Source organism: Emys orbicularis, chromosome 14, assembly GCF_028017835.1.
Source record: "Emys orbicularis isolate rEmyOrb1 chromosome 14, rEmyOrb1.hap1, whole genome shotgun sequence".
Lineage (NCBI taxonomy): Eukaryota > Metazoa > Chordata > Testudines > Emydidae > Emys > Emys orbicularis.
Genome location: NC_088696.1, coordinates 479,903 through 497,197, shown reverse-complemented (window position 1 = coordinate 497,197; position 17,295 = coordinate 479,903). Strand labels below are relative to the sequence as shown.

The window sequence follows — 17,295 nt, the reverse complement described above, 5'->3', positions numbered from 1 at the left end:
TTCACCTTGCTGTGACATCCCAGCACCTGCCCACCCCAAGAGAACATTTGGAATCATGAGCTGTTTGCACTGAGGGGAGAGAAGTTGCATCACCTTCCATTATCTGCCAAGAAGATCAGGCTGTGTGGGCCCTGGGACAAATAACTGGGACAACTGAGACTCCCTTTAACTCTTAGGGCCCTGGCACATTCAGACAAAGGCTGAGGAGATATGTGCCTGTTTGTTCAGTTGCCAAAGGAGTAACAGCCCCTCTCACAGGTATCTGCATGATGCCTGCAATCTGTGCCCTTTCTGAGCTATGGGATCTAGAAACGAGGGGCCCAAAGCATTGGGGTGGAAAGGACAAACTTGCAGGTTTGTTGTCCCCCACTTTAGGGGGCAGTGGCTCTACAATGTGCTTAGGTCAGGGGTTCCTGGGCCGCTGGGGACTCCCATAGCTAAGTGCACAGGGGTAGCCAGCGCAGAGAGGAAGTGCCCAGTGACATCCAGAAATCCAAACTATGCCCCTCTGCCTGCAGCTCCCAGAAAGAGTTAATGTGCAGGAGAGCACCAGATGTTTGAAGTGAGAGCAGTTGTAGTGGGGAGGGAGGGGGTGTTTTTGAGTGGGGGAGCACAGCCCTCACTGACAGCCAATAGCCGAAGGATTCAAGCCCAACGCCCAGTTCTGGAAATTATTTCATGGGCTGGGGAATTGCATTTGAGTTTCTTCTCAGGGCAACTTGTCAAGGATAAGGGACAGACTCGGACACTGGGCACTGGAGTGTCTCCCTCTGCGCTGTAGAAGGTAAAGTACTGAGCACTTGGTGTTTCCTTCGGGAGAGACTGGCCTGGGTCACTGCAGAGGCAGAGTTTCTTCTTTCCATGAAGCCAGTTTCCCCTGCAGACAGGGAGTGCCCAGGGTTCTAGGCTGTGGGGCTGTTTCAGACCCATCTTGATGCTGTGCTGCGTGCAGGTTCTCCTGTGCTGGAGACTGGTCAAGTAGGCTCCTTGGTGTGTGTTCAGACCCCAGCTGCACTAGCAAGGAGGCCAGAAGCTCAGGCCAAATGCTTTTCTTTTCTGGACTGGGTTGAGTCTGTGGCTGGTTTCTTTGTCACTGGGCTCTGCTGAATGGTTTCTCTCTCCCTACTGGCTTTCCTCAGCAGAGCTGATAAGTGCAAGAAGGGCTCAAACCTCAAAGGAGAAACTCGAACTAACCTGGGGAAAAGTGAGGGCTGATATCAGGAGAGGGCCCCTCCCAACCCTAGGCTGAAATCTCAGTGCTCTGCCTATGTCTCATCTGTCCTGGAAAGCCAGCAGTGGGGAGGTCTGTGCAGCTGGGATTACACTCGCTGGGGGACGAATCCATCACTATTCTGGTTACACTTTTTGTAGCTGGAAAGCACAACATCACTGCTCAGTTAATTCAGCCTCTCACAGTATGTGAGTGTAGCCTGAGCCCCTTGTGAGCAGGGCCGGCTCCAGGCACCAGCCTGGCAAGCAGGTGCTTGGGGCAGCCGCTCCGGAGCGGGGCGGCACGTCCAGCTATTCGGCAGCAATTCGGCGGACGGTCCCTCACTCCCGCTCGGAGCGAAGGACCTCCTGGCGAATTGACACCGCAGATCGCGATCGCGGCTTTTTTTTTTTTTTTTGGCTGCTTGGGGAAAAAACCCTGGAGCCAGCCCTGCTTGTGAGCAGTATGTGGGGGGGACCCTTGGTCCAAGCCACAGTCTAGGTGAATGAGTCCGTTCTGCCTTAGCCAATGGCAGCTCCCCTTTTCTAGGAGCTTCGCTGCACACCCTTCACTATGCCCATTATTATCTGCTCAGGAATTCTCATCTCCTCCCTGTGAGCCATCTCTCTGCTGCCTTCTCAGTGCCAGGGAGGGAATCGTGTGTTTTACACCTTCCTCTCTGCAGGGTCTGCCCTGAAGAACAGCGCAGGGCCAACAGCGTTTCTGCAGAGTCTCAGCTGTCATTTTAACATCATTAAGTGCCTGTCCTTTCTGAGCGTCACCCCAGCCAGGTGCTCAGAATGTCTGCAGACAGACAGGCAGTCACAAATTGGGTAAATCCATCCTTGCTGTCAGGGACTTACACCTAGGATGGTTTCAGCCTAACAGCTCTGGGAGGCGTGATTGACCCTCATTCATCTCAGCAGTGTGTTAATTCTGAAGCCCAGTGATGACCACGAAAATGACAAGGTTGCAAACTCCCAATTTGTGGCTTTAGCAGAAACCTGCCTCTCCTGTGGGGCTGTGGGTGGAGGTTGTGCTGTGGGTGGAGCTGGGGTGGAGTAGCATCTTTATTCCTGCTCTCCTGTGGCAGGGTCTCATTTAGGGTGACCAGATGTCCCAATTTAATAGGGACAGTCCTGATATTTGGGGCTTTGTCTTATATAGACACCTATTACCCCCCATCCCGATTTTTCACACTTGTGTGTGGTCACCCTAGTCTCATTAGAATGTGGGTTGGCTTTCCCCATCTGTTTCTTTCCTCTCTCTCCCTTCCCCATCCCCACTCTCTCTGCCCCCCTTTCCCTCCCAGCTTGTCTGTTGGCACTGCTGATCTAGGAACTGGGACTAGGGATCGATATGTAAGGCCCAGTGACCATCAAAGGCCTAACTTCAAAGGCCTCACTTTTGGCCCCTCAAGCAGCAACTCCCCTTTGTATCTTGTATGGGGCAGAGCACACAGCTGGTGCATAACAAATAATGCACAACAAAGGCTAACTCTGGGGAGTGCCCTTTCTCTCGGGCAGATCTCAGAATGGACTCTTACCTGATCCAAATGAACGGCAATAGCGATGTCCATGTACATAGAAATGGGAACAGCCTCTCCCTGGGGAAGGTGAAAAGCCGGAAGCCTAGATGGGCAGTCCGGGCCTCTGAGATGTCCAAGAAGACTTTCAATCCCATCCGAGCCATCGTGGACACTATGAAAGTGGAACCCAACCCAAACAAGCCCATGATCTCCTTGTCCCTAGGTGAGTACTGGGAAATGCGCTGTCCCTGCCGGCAGTGCTTTGTGTGGCTGTACAGCGGGGGTGGTAGCGAAGAGGTGGGGTACTGAGGGCCCCCGAGCTGAGCTGCAGCCGGGGGGTCTCTGAAGCATGCAGGAGGGGAGGGTGTGCTGTGTACAGCTCCATCATTAAAGGACATGAGAAAAAAGGATTTTGCTGTTTGTCATTCCCTAAAAGGTGACCCAACGGTATTTGGAAACCTCCCCACTGATGATGAGGTCATCCAGGCTGTGAAGGAGGCCCTGGACTCAGGGAACTACAATGGATATGCTCCTTCAGTCGGTAAGGCCCCATGATTCCTCTTCTAAGGGCAGTGTCCTAGCCCAGCTTGTGCACAGGAGGACAGGGCTGAGCCAGGGGATCTAGACGGATGTCCTGTTACATCTTTCTGATTGACACTGACTCACTCTGATGCATATACTCCTCTGGCCCTGTGTATGCCCATGCACACCAATGAGCAGCAGGGCATTTGAACAGGTTGGAGGCCTGATTTGCTCATGGAGGAACTGTGCTGCTTTGTCCCAGTCATTACGTGGCCATTGTTCTGGGAAAAGGCTGGGCCAGACACTCTTCTGCCTCCTGGATAGGTTTCCTCACAGTAGTGTGATGTGGGCAGGGTGTTGCATCCTCATTCTGCTCCATATCTTGCCTGTATGCTCGGGGTTCTACTGATCGCCATATTTGGGGTCGGGAAGGAATTTTCCTCCAGGGTAGATTGGCAGAGGCCCTGGAGGTTTTTCGCCTTCCTCCGCAGCATAGGGCAGGGGTCGCTGGCTGGAGGATTCTCTGCGACTTGAAGTCTTTAAATTAAGGGAAAGTGGGTGGGTCAGCTTTTGTGGCCTGCATCATGCGGGAGGTCAGACTAGATGACCATATTGGTCCCTTCTGACCTTAAAGTCTATGAGTCTATGAGTCTATATCTTGTCACTTTGGCTAGCTGTTTTAGTCCCATTCTTCACAGGAAAGTGCTTCAAACAATCATTCAAGACCCACGGGAGGCCAAATCCATCCCTGTTGTGACCCCATAGACACTGAGAATATCCCCTCAGAGTGAGGGCCCTGGAGCAGAGCAAAGATTGCTGCATTGCCACACAGCTTTGTTCTTGGTGTTAGCTGATATAAGTACTGCACTTTCCACACCATGTTGGCTTGGCCATGGAGGTTGTAGACCCAGTTACCAGCGGAGTTAACTTGGGCTGTGGGGACTGAGCATGGGGCATTAATTCAGGGGCAGGGGGACTTTGCATTGGAGCAGGCCCTTATCTGTGCTGTAAAGCCTGCACTTCCCAGGCCTGCTCTGGGGCCAGGATGTCACTCACCTGCCCTGGGTGCTGAGAGCAGCTGGTTCAGTGATGGAACAAGGTGCTTGTGTCAGGGCCCACTAATGTTGTCTTTTGTTTCCTTCGGAATTCAAACGAATTCCATCCTGCCCTGGGGTTTATTCCTCTGGAGACCCCTCTTTGTGCTGCGTGTCTCTGTCCCATGCATCTGGTGGTTCCTGCCCAGAACGGGGAAATCCGGTGAAACCACCGTCACTCCATATTCCATCCTTCTCTCCCAAGGGTACCAGTCTTGCCGGCAGGTGGTTGCTGCGTATTATAGCTGCCCCGAAGCACCTCTGGAAGCTCAGGTAATGAAGCCTTCCTGGCAAGTGTCCTCACTGGAGAATGAATGGGCTCCGTGGTGTTAGCAACAAACGAGACAGTGCAGCACGGTGGGGCCCCAGCTGGGCTTTTCTCACACCTTGTCTCTATCCAGGGAGAGAGCAAGATGGCTGGACGTGATCCATTTCCAAAGTGATCGTATCTGGCTTTCTGCCCCTGTCACCCATTCCTGGCTTTCTGATCTGGTGGGTTTGAGCTCCCAGAAGCCAGCAGTGGCTGCTGCTGTCTGTTTAGCTTCTTCCAGGCCCTTTTAGCCAAGAAGCTCTTGCTTCTGGCAGACCCATGGACAATTCGTTACTCCCAGTTCAGCTGTCAGTGGCTGCTTTGGAATTTCTCAGAGCAGCCTCTGGTTGCATTCAAAGAGCTCATTCTCGTTTGCTGTCTGCAGGACGTTATCCTGACGAGTGGCTGCAGCCAGGCAATCGAACTTGCATTAGCAGTGCTGGCTAATCCAGGGCAGAACATCCTGGTGCCAAGGCCTGGCTTCTCTCTCTACAAGACCCTTGCACTCTCCATGGGGATTGAGGTCAAATTCTACAACCTCTTGGTAAGGCAGTTAGGAGCGGAATGCCGCAGCCCCCTCTAGAGAGCTTCCAGGGACCTCTTACCCTCCTCATAAGAAAAGGGAGGAAGGCGCGAAGTGCCAAAGCCAAATAAGCTGCTGCCAGAGCCCATCAGCCCAGCCCTTCTCATGGGCCTTCAGCTTTCCATGGTGGCCGTGCTCCCCAAGGCCCCTGTGTAAGTGATGCCCTCTCACAGGGAGGAAGAAATGCTGGTGCCTTTCATTAGGCGCAAAGCACAGCTACGTCTGCGTGGTCTTTGCCCTGCACCTGGCCACACACGCTCCACATCCTGCACCTGGCGGCCTGGCTGGACCCTCATGCCTCACTCTGGGCCTGGACTCCTAGTCCCTCAGCCTGTGCCCAGCCCTGCTGCACTTCATCCCCATGCCTGGTTCCCAGCCCCCAGCTGGGTCCTCGCTCCATACGCCATGCCTTATTCTTCATCTTCATGCACCCTCTCCCTCCTCCTCCTCACTAGCCTGAGAAATCCTGGGAAATTGACTTGAAGCACTTGGAGTCGCTGGTGGACGCGAAGACGGCCTGTCTCATTGTGAACAACCCGTCTAACCCCTGCGGCTCCGTATTCAGCAAGAGCCATCTCCAGAAAATCCTGGCCGGTGAGTCTCTGAGCACTGAGCCAGGGCAGGGCTGTGGTTTGCTGCCTTGCCCTATCCTCTGCTTATCTGTTTCAGTCTAATTATGGTGAGCTCTATGGCAGGACCGGACCTATTATGTGGCAATGTTGGTGCTACAGAAATAACAGTACCAGGGCCTGGAGGATTCACCCCACACTCTGTGACTTACCCTATTCCCAGGGCCTTTGGGACAACCCTGCACAGAGTTAGCATGGCCAGGGAAGGGATGCAGGATGAGAGCTTCTAGGGTCTGTCCCTAACCCACTGTGTGGCCCTTCTCTGGCTGTATAATGGGGATCGTGCCCCTGATCCACCTCTCAGAATCCATGCTGGGAAAGCCTTCAACATTATGATGAGTGGATCAGTAGCGTCTGTCCCAGGCCGGGGGTCAGAGCAGGCATAGGCCCTGCAAGCCTAGCCCTGGGAAGGATTGTTCCTAAGAATGTATTCTCTAATGCTTTGTCCACTGGTTTGCAAGTCCGAAAGAAGGAATATGGAGACGCTCTGTGGGTGGATTGGGGTCTGTTCTGTAGGGCTAGGGGAGAGCCCACGCCTGGCCTCTGTAGGATGAGGGTGAGTCTGCACCCTGTAGGGAAACAAGGCAGCCAGTTTCAGTGTTTACTTCTCTCCCCCAGTGGCCTCGAGACAGTGTGTCCCCATCCTAGCTGATGAAATCTATGGAGACATGGTGAGTGCCTGTCCCTGCCATGCACAAACTGCCCCCAGAGCCTGGGTCTGTGGCTTCTCACTACACACGTGCCCCTTGGTAGCAGGTTTAAGAGTAACTAGCCCAGCCAAGAGCCGTAGCCATTAGTCCTGCTGCCCTTGAGAACAGCCATGTGCTGTACTTGCAGCTCCCTGGTCCTGTCTGCCCAGCTGTCCCCTGGAAGGGCATCTCGTGTCTGGTACTCTCCTTTCCTCCGAGTGGGTCAAACTCAGAGCTGCGGTGCAAGCACTCGCGCTCTTGTGTGCATTGCTGGGCTTGTGTCTCCCATCCAGGGGCCCCTGTCATCCCTTAATTAGGACCAGATGTGCAGGGGCTGGCTCTTTGCACTGCACATGAATTCCCCCTTGAAGCAGCGCTACAGCTCCCCCAAACCTGCTCTTTGCACTGTCTGTTTCATGCCAGAGTCTCACTGTTCATTGCTCATCTGCTTTGATATCCCTGCCAGTGAGTTAATGAGTCAATTCCCTGCCCTCCCAGAGCTCCCCTGACTCTCACAGGGAACTGGCAAGGAGAGAGTGGCTGCTAACGCATCCTCCTGTCTCACAGGTGTTTGCAGAGTGCAAGTATGAGCCCATAGCAACTCTCAGCACCAACGTGCCGATCCTGTCCTGCGGAGGCCTGGCCAAGCGTTGGCTGGTCCCAGGCTGGAGGATGGGATGGATCCTGGTTAATGATCGGAGAGACATCTTTGGGAATGAGGTGAGGAACATTGTCTGGTGGCCTTCTCGATGTCAGCAATAGCGCCACACACTAAACATGCACGGCAGCAGGCACCTTCCCCTGCACGTGTGCACACCACTGCCTTTCACTCATGCACAGGCATGCACTCTTCCTCCTGCTCACACGCGCTCCCTTGCAGGCTCACACGCACATGCCCTCGTGCTCCTGCCTGCTGCTTCATGCACACATGCCGCCTTCTCTTCACAATTGCCAACTTTCACGCGGTAAATAAGCACCCCAACTTTCACAGTACCCAAAAATCAAGCTAATCCCATTTCAAAACAAGGCCCAAACAAGCCAATCCCTAAGAACCCCAACACTCTATGTGACGAGATCCCCCCGGCGTGCAGTCTGGGACTGGGCCCGCTGGGCACCCCTGACTCTCTCCCCCCTTGCCCCTGCTTGCCAGGAGCCGATCAATAAAAAGAAGCAACAAGCTGCAAGCCAAACAAGCAACTCACAAGCCAATTAAGCCAAAAAACAAGCCTAATTTCTGCGATTTTTTTCGTGGGTTTGGCATGTCTGCTTCTCTTGTATGCCACTTTGGAGGCGAAGGGTTTTGCTTTCCTCTCTCAGGCAGGCCCTGTTTCCCCTACAGGAATAACACAAAGTCGTGCTGCCCCCTTGTGGTCCCTGTATGCTGTAATGTGGTTTCTCCTTATTGGTGGGAACAAGATAGCAGGTGGTGGTGCAGCCTGAGCTTTGGCTCTTTAGTTATCATTCATTGATTTGTGGCCCGGTGATACCCCATAGAGCTGGGAGCTTTCCACAAATCTGGGGCACCCGAGCGCTCACAAAGGACAGCAGAGGGAGAGGGCAGTGTTGATATCATCTGTCCCCGGCTGGCCATGATGCAGTATCCAGTGGTGATTAAACAGAATAGAAATGAGCAGAGTGAGCCAAAGACTGCGTCACAACAGAGACTGGTTTGCAAAGGCTCTGGTTTGGGTTTGCTTCAGGCGAGTCCCAGCCCTTTGGTGTTGGCGCGTTTGGTTGGGAAGCCCTGACACTTGTGTGCACAGTTCAGTCAAATCCACAGTCAATGACAATGGATTCTCAGGCACAAGGATTCTGAGATTCTGGGGGTGGTTGTGTACCAGCCTCAGCCCCAGACTACTTCAGAGAAGCCTAGGAGCTACTCTAGCATATCAGATGTGCTCTGGTAACAGGAAACTCCAGCTAGTGAGCTCTGGCTGCTTCCTGGCCCCTTTGTACCATAAGAGTGGTGTGAAAGGGCTGGATCCTAGCTAAGGATTGGGACCAGCTCTGGCCCTCAAACACAGCTAGTGACACTGGGGCCTTCATAGATAGTCTGCAGACACCTGCGATACAGACCCCAGATAATGGGACTGGCTCCGGAATGCTTTGCAAAGTTTGAAAAACACCCCTTGTCCAATTGTGGGCGTGTTTGATCCTATGAACAGCTAGAAATGCTGGCGTCAGGGTGGGAGCATTTTCCTTTCCTTCATGAGTGTGCGATCTTTGAGGTCAGAGTGTCACCTGTGTTTCAGATCAGGAATGGCCTTGTAAGCTTGAGTCAAAGGATCCTGGGACCCTGCACAATTGTCCAGGGGGCACTGGAACACATCATCCACCGAACACCCCCAGAGTTTTACCACAACACCCTCAGCTTCCTCAAGGTATGTCCCCCCGAGAGACAGGTATTTAGAGTGAGAGGGGACCAGCAGCATTCATCAGCAGGTCAAACAGGACTATGAATCATCACAGTGGTGTCTCGCTAGGGACCTCATCTTCCCATGTCCACTCTCTCCCAGCAGGAGGCGCTGGAGGGAGCAGGGCAGGAGTGCTGGTAGGGGGGAGCTCCTGGCTACTGCTGTCCTGACCTCTCCCAGCAGGGGGTGCTGCCAGGAGGGGGCAGGAGTGCCAGCTGTGGGGATCTCTTGACTATCATAGCACTGCCAGCCAGGAGGCACTGTAGGAAGAAATGCTGGGGGGGGGGGGGGGGGTGTCTACACTGATTTGCTGAGGTCAGCTCAGTCACCTCGACTGCACTCAAGGCCGTTAACATCTGTCCTGTTTGCATTAGATGCCCCTTTATTTGCAGTGGGGGACCTGTCTTGGGTTCTGGCCAAGAATTTGTCTCCAATTTGCTGAGCTGCCTTCCTGGAATGTCCCGAGTCCTGAACTCTCTCCTTTCTGCCTTTCAGTCCAATGCTGACCTTTGCTACGCTGCCCTGTCTGCCGTCTCTGGACTCCAGCCCGTCCGGCCCTCGGGGGCCATGTACCTCATGGTAAGTGAGGCGCTAATGTGCCATTTTCAGAGCATTGCTGTTTGCTCAGTGTGTGCTGGATCCTGTTGCCCTGCCCAATGTGTGCCTTGTCTGCTTAAAATGTGAGTTGTTCAGGGAAGGGCCTGTCTCTTACTGTGTCTGGGCAGCGCCCGGCACAGTGGGGCCCTGATCTCAGCTGGGGCAGGGCCTGTCTCTTACTGTGTCTGGGCAGCGCCTGGCACAGTGAGCCCCCCTTCTTCAGAGAATCATAGAGTGTAAGGCCAGGGGGAACCACTGTGTCATTTAGTCTGACCTCCTGTGTAGCACAGCCCAGAGAATTCCACCCAGCTACCCCTCTGGTGAGCCCAGTAACTTGTGTCTGGCTAAAGCAAATTGTCCAGAAAGGCACTGGTCTGGAGTTGAAGACATCAAGAGGTGGAGGATCACTACTTCCCTTGGCTGTTTGGTCCAATGGTTGATCGCCCTCACAGTTAAAAAACATTGTGCCTTATTTCTAATTTGAATGTGTCCAGCTTTAACTTCCAGCCGCTGATTCTCATTATTCTTTTGACTGCAAGAAGATTCAAGAGCCCTTTAGTACCTGTTATTTTCTCCCTGTGAAGATACCGGTGTACTGTAAACAAGTAATCTCTCAATCTTCTTTATGAGAAGCTAAACAGACCAACCTCTTTATGTCTCTCACTGTAAAACGGTTTCTCCAGCCCTTGAATCATTTTTATGGCTCTTGTCTGCACCCTCTCCAGTTTTTCAGTATCCTTTTTAAAAGGTGGGCACGAGAACTGCTTCACGGTATTCTAGCATCAGTCTCACCAATGCTGCATACAGAGATAAAATCACCTCCCTTCTGTTCACTTATTTGTACACCCAAGAAGTGCATTGGCCCTTTTTGCCGCAGCATCTCACTGGGAGCTCATGTTGAGTTGTTTGTCCACTATCACCTCTAAATCCTGTACAGAGTTATTGCTTTCCAGAATATGGTCCCCCATTCTGCAGGCATGGTGTGCATTCTGTGTTCCTAGGCATTCTTTATATTTGGCTTTATTAAAACTTATTTTGTTTGAATGGGCCCAGTTTACCAAGCAATCCAGATCACTCTGCATGACTTCCCTGTCCTCAGCATTGTTTACCACTCCACTAATCTTTTGTGTCATCTTTATATTTACTGCCAGATCATTGATGAAAATGTTGAATAGTGTCAGGTCTAGTACTGATCCTTGCAGAACCCCACTAGCAATACCCACACTCAGTGACTGTTCCCCAGGGACAACTATTTTTTTAGTTCTGTTGGTTAGCCAGTTCTTAATCCATTTATCGTGTGCTTATTCTTTATAGATATTGCTAATTTTTTAATCAGTGTCATGTGGTACTAAATCAAACACTTAACAAAAGTCTAAGTAGCTACACAGTTACTTTTTCAATCAAACTTTTAATCTCATGAAATAATGAAATCAGGTTCGCTTGACAAGACGTATTTTCCATAAAAACCACATTGACTGGCATTAATTATATTCCTATTCTTTAATTCTTTGTCAACTGAATCATCTTTACCATTATTTTGAGTGGGATGTCTATAGTTGCCTGAGTCATCCCATTTGCCCTTTTTGAAAATTGACACAACATGAACACTCTTCCGGTCTTCTGGAATTTCCCTAGTACTGCATGATTAATTAAAAATGAACCAGCAGGCCAAAGATCTGCTCAGCCAGCACTTTTAGGGCTCTTAGGTACAAGTTATCCAGGTCTGCTGTTCTTAAAATGTTTGATCTCTAGTAGATGCTGTTTAACATCCTCTTTTGTTACTTGTAGACTGGAAAGTAGCTCATTATCCTCAGGTAATATGAGTACATGATCATTCTCATTTCCAAATGTAGAACAAATATCTATTAAATACCCTTGTGTTTTCTACATCATTATTAACAGTTTTACCATCTCCCTCTAATAATGGGCTTATACCATTGTTAGAATTTCTTTTGTTCATAAAAAAATCCTCCTTATTCTCCTTACGCCTGCCAGCCATGAATGTCCCTTGATATCTTTAGGTTCCCTTATCAATTTTTTGTACTTCATCACTTCTAATTTATATCAATTGCTATCTATTTTAACCTTTTTCCATTTGTTATATATTGCCTTTTTATTTCTGATTGCTGACTTTATTTTGCCGCTGGCTTTTGGCCAAAGTTTTCTTCTTTCTTGATTGTGAATTCATGGCTTTTTGCCATCTAGTAAACTCTTCTTAAACAACTGTGAATTTTCATTCACATTTTTCTGTGTAAATTTCACTCATAATTTCCCTCAGCCCCATTGAAGCACCAAATATATATATTATTGGTCAGAACCTTCCTCTCTTTGCCCATAATGAATATAATTAGGTCATGATTGCTGGTCTCTAGGTAACACCCAACTTCCAGTTCAGTGAACAGTCCATGATTATCCATCACAATAAGGTCCAGAATAGAGTTACCTCCTGCTGGCTGCAGTCCTTTTGTGTTAGAAAATCAGCATCGAAATGTTTTACAAACTCTAATGGAGTTTTAGTCCTGGCTGTAGGAGACCTCTAGCATGTCTTCTCAACTGAAGTCCCCCATCACAACCATTTTTCTTTCCACATATTACAGACAAGTATTTAAGAAGTGACTCAACCTGTTCTCTGGTCTGTAACAGATCCCCACCACTGCCCCCTCTTGGGCATTGACAGCACATTGATCCATGTGCATTGAAGAGCTGGTGGTTCTGAGCTATCATGGGATAAAAGGGAAGGTCCTTTCATGGATTGAGAACTGGTTAAAGGACAGGGAACAAAGGGTAGGAATTAATGGTAAATTCTCAGAATGGAGAGGGGTAACTAGTGGTGTTCCCCAAGGGTCAGTCCTAGGACCTATCCTATTCAATTTATTCATAAATGATCTGGAGAAAGGGGTAAACAGTGAGGTGGCAAAGTTTGCAGATGATACTAAACTACTCAAGATACTTAAGACCAAAGCAGATTGTGAAGAACTTCAAAAAGATCTCACAAAACTAAGTGATTGGGCAACAAAATGGCAAATGAAATTTAATGTGGATAAATGTAAAGTAATGCACATTGGAAAAAATAACCCCAACTATACATACAACATGATGGGGGCTAATTTAGCTACAACGAGTCAGGAAAAAGATCTTGGCGTCATCGTGGATAGTTCTCTAAAGATGTCCACGCAGTGTGCAGAGGCGGTCAAAAAAGCAAACAGGATGTTAGGAATCATTAAAAAGGGGATAGAGAATAAGACTGAGAATATATTATTGCCCTTATATAAATCCATGGTTCGCCCACATCTCGAATACTGTGTACAGATGTGGTCTCCTCACCTCAAAAAAGATATTCTAGCACTAGAAAAGGTTCAGAAAAGAGCAACTAAAATGATTAAGGGTTTAGAGAGGGTCCCATATGAGGAAAGATTAAAGAGGCTAGGACTCTTCAGTTTGGAAAAGAGAAGACTAAGGGGGGACATGATAGAGGTATATAAAATCATGAGTGATGTTGAGAAAGTGGATAAGGAAAAGTTATTTACTTATTCCCATAATACAAGAACTAGGGGTCACCAAAAGAAATTAATAGGCAGCAGGTTTAAAACAAATAAAAGGAAGTTCTTCTTCACGCAGCGCACAGTCAACTTGTGGAACTCCTTACCTGAGGAGGTTGTGAAGGCTAGGACTATAACAATGTTTAAAAGGGGACTGGATAAATTCATGGTGGCTAAGTCCATAAATGGCTATTAGCCAGGATGGGTAAGAATGGTGTCCCTAGCCTCTGTTCGTCAGAGGATGGAGATGGATGGCAGGAGAGAGATCACTTGATCATTGCCTGTTAGGTTCACTCCCTCTGGGGCACCTGGCATTGGCCACTGTCGGTAGACAGATACTGGGCTAGATGGACCTTTGGTCTGACCCAGTACGGCCTTTCTTATGTTCTTATGTTCTTATGTTCTTATCAGTAACTCTAAAACAGGTTATGGTCTCTTAAATGGAGTCACCCTCCCCTCTGTACTTCCTCTCCTTCCTTGACAGGCCCTCCCACCTTGTCAGTAACAATAGTGGGGAGTATCAGGGGATAGCCGTGTTAGTCTGTATCCACAAAAACAACAAGGAGTCCGGTGGCACCTTAAAGACTAACAGATTTATTTGGGCAGAAGCTTTCGTGGGTAAAAAACCACTTCTTCAGATGCATGGAGTGAAAATTACAGATGCAGGCATTATATAATGACACATGAAGAGAAGGGAGTTACCTCACAAGTGGAGAACCAGTGTTGACGGGGCCAATTGGATCAGGGTGGATGTAGTCCACTCCCAATAATAGATGAGTAGGTGTCAATTCCTGGAGAGGCAAAGTTGTTTTTGTAGTGAGCCAGCCACTCCCAGTCCCTAGTCAAGCCCAAATTAATGGTGTTAAATTTGCAAATGAATTTTAGTTCTGCTGTTTCTTTTTGAAGTCTGTTTCTGAAGTTTTTTTATTCAAGTATGGCTACTTTTAAATCTGTTATAGACTGTCCAGGGAGATTGAAGTGTTCTCCTACTGGCTATTGTATGTTACCATTCCTAATGTCCGATTTGTGTCCATTTATTCTTCTATGTAGGAAGGAGGGTCCGGGGAGCACAGGGCTGTATAGATTTCAGGGGGGGAGGAGGGATGCAGGGGGCACGGGGCTGTATAGGCTGCTGGGAAAGATGGATGCAGGGGGCACAGGGTTGTACAGGGGTGGGTAGGATGGGTGCGGGGGGCACAGGGGTGTATAGGCTGCGGAGGGAGGAAAGATGCAGGGGGCACGGGGCTCTATAGACTGCGGGGGGAGGAGGGATGCAGGGGGCATGGGGCTGTATAGACTGCGGGGGGAGGAGGGATGCAGGGGGCATGGGGCTGTATAGGGGTGGGGAGGAGGGGTGCGGGGGGTACGGGGCTGTATATGCTGCGGGGAGGGGAGGAGGGATGCGGAGGACATGGGGCTGTAAGGGGTGGGGAGGGGAGGAGGGGTGTGGGGGCATGGGGCTGTATAGGGGTGGGCAGGAGGAGTGCGGGGGGCATGGGGCTGTATAGGGGTGGGGAAGGGAGGAAGAGTGTGGGGGGTACGGGGCTGTATATGCTGCGGGGAGGAGGAATGCGGAGGACATAGGGCTGTATGGGGTGGGGAGGAGGGGTCGGGGCACCGGGGCTGTATAGGCTTCGGGGGGAGAGGAGGGATGCGGAGGATATGGGGCTGTATAGGGGAGGGGAGGAGCGGTGCGGGGGGTAAGGGGCTGTATATGCTGTGGGGAGGGGAGGAGCGATGCGGAGGACATGGGGCTGTAAGGGGTGGGGAGGGGAGGAGGGGTGCGGGGGGGGTACGGGGCTGTATATGCTGCGGGGAGGGGAGGAGGGATGCGGAGGACATGAGGCTGTAAGGGGTGGGAAGGAGGGATGCTCTGTGGGTGCTGTGAGGGAGGAGCTCCATGGTGATGCCTAGTGCAATCCTATCCAGCCTTGGCCTCTGACATCCCTAATTTCTGCGCTGCAGGTTGGAATTGAAATGGAGCATTTCCCCAAGTTTGAGAATGACGTGGAGTTCACCAAGCAGCTGATCTCAGAGCAGTCAGTCTTCTGCCTGCCGGCCTCGGTCAGTGTTCCCCTCAGAGCAACCACACATGTAGAGAGTCTGGGGGGCCTGGGAGCTCTGAGCATGGGGCACCCGGTGGGGGGCTGGGAGCTCTGAGCATGGGGCACCCGGTGGGGGGCTGGGAGCTCTGAGCATGGGGCACCGGGAGCTCTGAGCATGGGGCACCCGGTGGGGGCTGGGAGCTCTGAGCATGGGGCAGCCGGTGGGGGCTGGGAGCTCTGAGCATGGGGCACCCGGTGGGGGGCTGGGAGCTCTGAGCATGGGGCACCCGGTGGGGGGCTGGGAGCTCTGAGCATGGGGCACCGGGAGCTCTGAGCATGGGGCACCCGGTGGGGGCTGGGAGCTCTGAGCATGGGGCACCCGGTGGGGGCTGGGAGCTCTGAGCATGGGGCACCCGGTGGGGGGCTGGGAGCTCTGAGCATGGGGCACCCGGTGGGGGGCTGGGAGCTCTGAGCATGGGGCACCCGGTGGGGGGCTGGGAGCTCTGAGCATGGGGCACCCGGTGGGGCCTGGGAGCTCTGAGCATGGGGCACTCGGTGGGGGCGTGGGAGCTCTGAGCATGGGGCACCCGGTGGGGAGCTGGGAGCTCTGAGCATGGGGCACCCGGTGGGGGACTGGGAGCTCTGAGCATGGGGCATTGGGGGGAGGGGGCTGGGTGTCATGTGGTCTGCCAGAAGCCCTGGGCAGTGGTGCAATGGTCACTCCTTGCCCTAGCCAGGCCCCAGGTGGCCGCTATCCTGTCTCTCAGATTGCAGTCTGCCCCATGCTGTGCAGCCCGTGTGTTCCTGAGCCCTGTGTCCTCTCTGCTTCGCACAAGAGCAGCTCCCTGCGGAGTTTGCACTGGCTCAGTTCGATGCCCTGTGCAAACCCCGAGGCCCCATTCATGGTGCAGGGACAAGGCTGGAGATGTGCTGCACGTCTCCCCTTCCCGCTCCAATTGCCCGCAGTCACCTGCCCGGTTCCTTAGCCATTCACTGAGCCTTGAGAGTCCTCGGCTCCCTCCAGCCTCTTCTCTGGGTCCCGCCTGGGGGCTGCTGTGTGTGACCCCACCAGCTCTTTGCTTACAGCCCCTTCCCCTGAGGGTCTCTCAGCTCCTTGCTGACGCAGCAGCCACAGGGGGTTTGCGCTGTGAAAGGCATTTTACAGACGGAGACGCCGACGGGCCAGGATTAGATCCCACACCTCCTGACCACAGTGCTATGCTCCTTCCATCTGGCTAGGCCCGTCCCTGTGGGTTGTGCTCGCTCGCTGGACACAGCCGGGGACATGGCAGGGCAGGGGTCTGAGACCCCAGTTTCACCCCTGCCCAACTAACCAGCCTTTTCCCATGGTTTATTTCAGTGCTTTGAGTACCCCAATTTCTTCCGGGTGGTGCTAACGGTGCCCGAGGAGATGATGGTGGAGGCCTGCAGTCGCATCCAGGAGTTCTGTGAGAGGCACTACCAGGGCAACGAGGGGGCCCAGGACCTGGAATGTGACAAGTAGCCAGGAGTGCCCTCCACTCTGCCTCCACCCAGCCACCCCGTAAATGATGCAGCAGTGGCAGGGCAGGGCTGCCCTCAGGTCAGCACCTACATCCAATGCAACTGGAGTAGGCCACCACCCTGCAGAGCTTCTGCATGTTCCCTGGGCTCCTGGGAACCAGCAGCCATCATTCGATCCTGCTCACAAACCCTCAGGCACCCAGTGTCCCACTACCCACCAGGAGCCCATGCTCTGGTCTGTCAGTGAACCGCAGCACCCTTCATACAGGGTCTACAGCTTCCACTCAGGCAGGCAGTCATAGCATGCGGGAGCCGTCACTCAGCTGCTCGGTTTGAGGGTCTCTGCAGGGCAGTAGCTGGGAGACCCCAGGCTGAATGCAAGATGACAACTTCTAATTCCCTTCACTAGCAGTTACACTGGATGCTGAGCTGGACTCTTCCACTGACAGAGCCATGCATGGAAAGAGGGCTGTGTCGGAGCAGAGTTCTCAGCCTCTTTCTGGCTGGAGCAGGACTGGACAGTCTGGTGTACATGTGGCCTGATGGACCCTTAGCTGTCTACACCACAGAATGTCACTGACTGTATCTGATGTCTCCCCTTTACGTTGTCTAAGGAGCAGGAGCTCTGTGTA

The 17,295-nt window shown here is 52.0% G+C and overlaps 1 protein-coding gene across 1 annotated transcript; it reads left to right on the top strand.

The window, feature by feature from the left end:
• Nucleotides 1–2,744: 2,744 nt before the first annotated feature.
• Nucleotides 2,745–16,664, top strand: TAT (tyrosine aminotransferase). Its single transcript, XM_065416705.1, has 11 exons — nucleotides 2,745–2,961; nucleotides 3,175–3,279; nucleotides 4,560–4,627; nucleotides 5,050–5,208; nucleotides 5,703–5,841; nucleotides 6,495–6,547; nucleotides 7,133–7,285; nucleotides 8,818–8,946; nucleotides 9,475–9,558; nucleotides 15,081–15,179; nucleotides 16,521–16,664. Exons 1-11 carry the CDS (start codon nucleotides 2,745–2,747, stop codon nucleotides 16,662–16,664), a joined length of 1,350 nt encoding a protein of 449 aa, XP_065272777.1.
• The last annotated feature ends 631 nt before the right edge of the window (nucleotides 16,665–17,295 follow it).

Excerpts from the sequence above, each read along its gene's own strand:
- TAT (XM_065416705.1), top strand. The coding sequence starts at position 2,745 with ATGGACTCTTACCTGATCCAAATGAACGGCAATAGCGATGTCCATGTA. Across the intron at positions 5,842-6,494 it reads TCTCCAGAAAATCCTGGCCG|TGGCCTCGAGACAGTGTGTC; the intron begins GTGAGTCTCTGA and ends TCTCTCCCCCAG. Across the intron at positions 15,180-16,520 it reads TCTTCTGCCTGCCGGCCTCG|TGCTTTGAGTACCCCAATTT; the intron begins GTCAGTGTTCCC and ends GGTTTATTTCAG.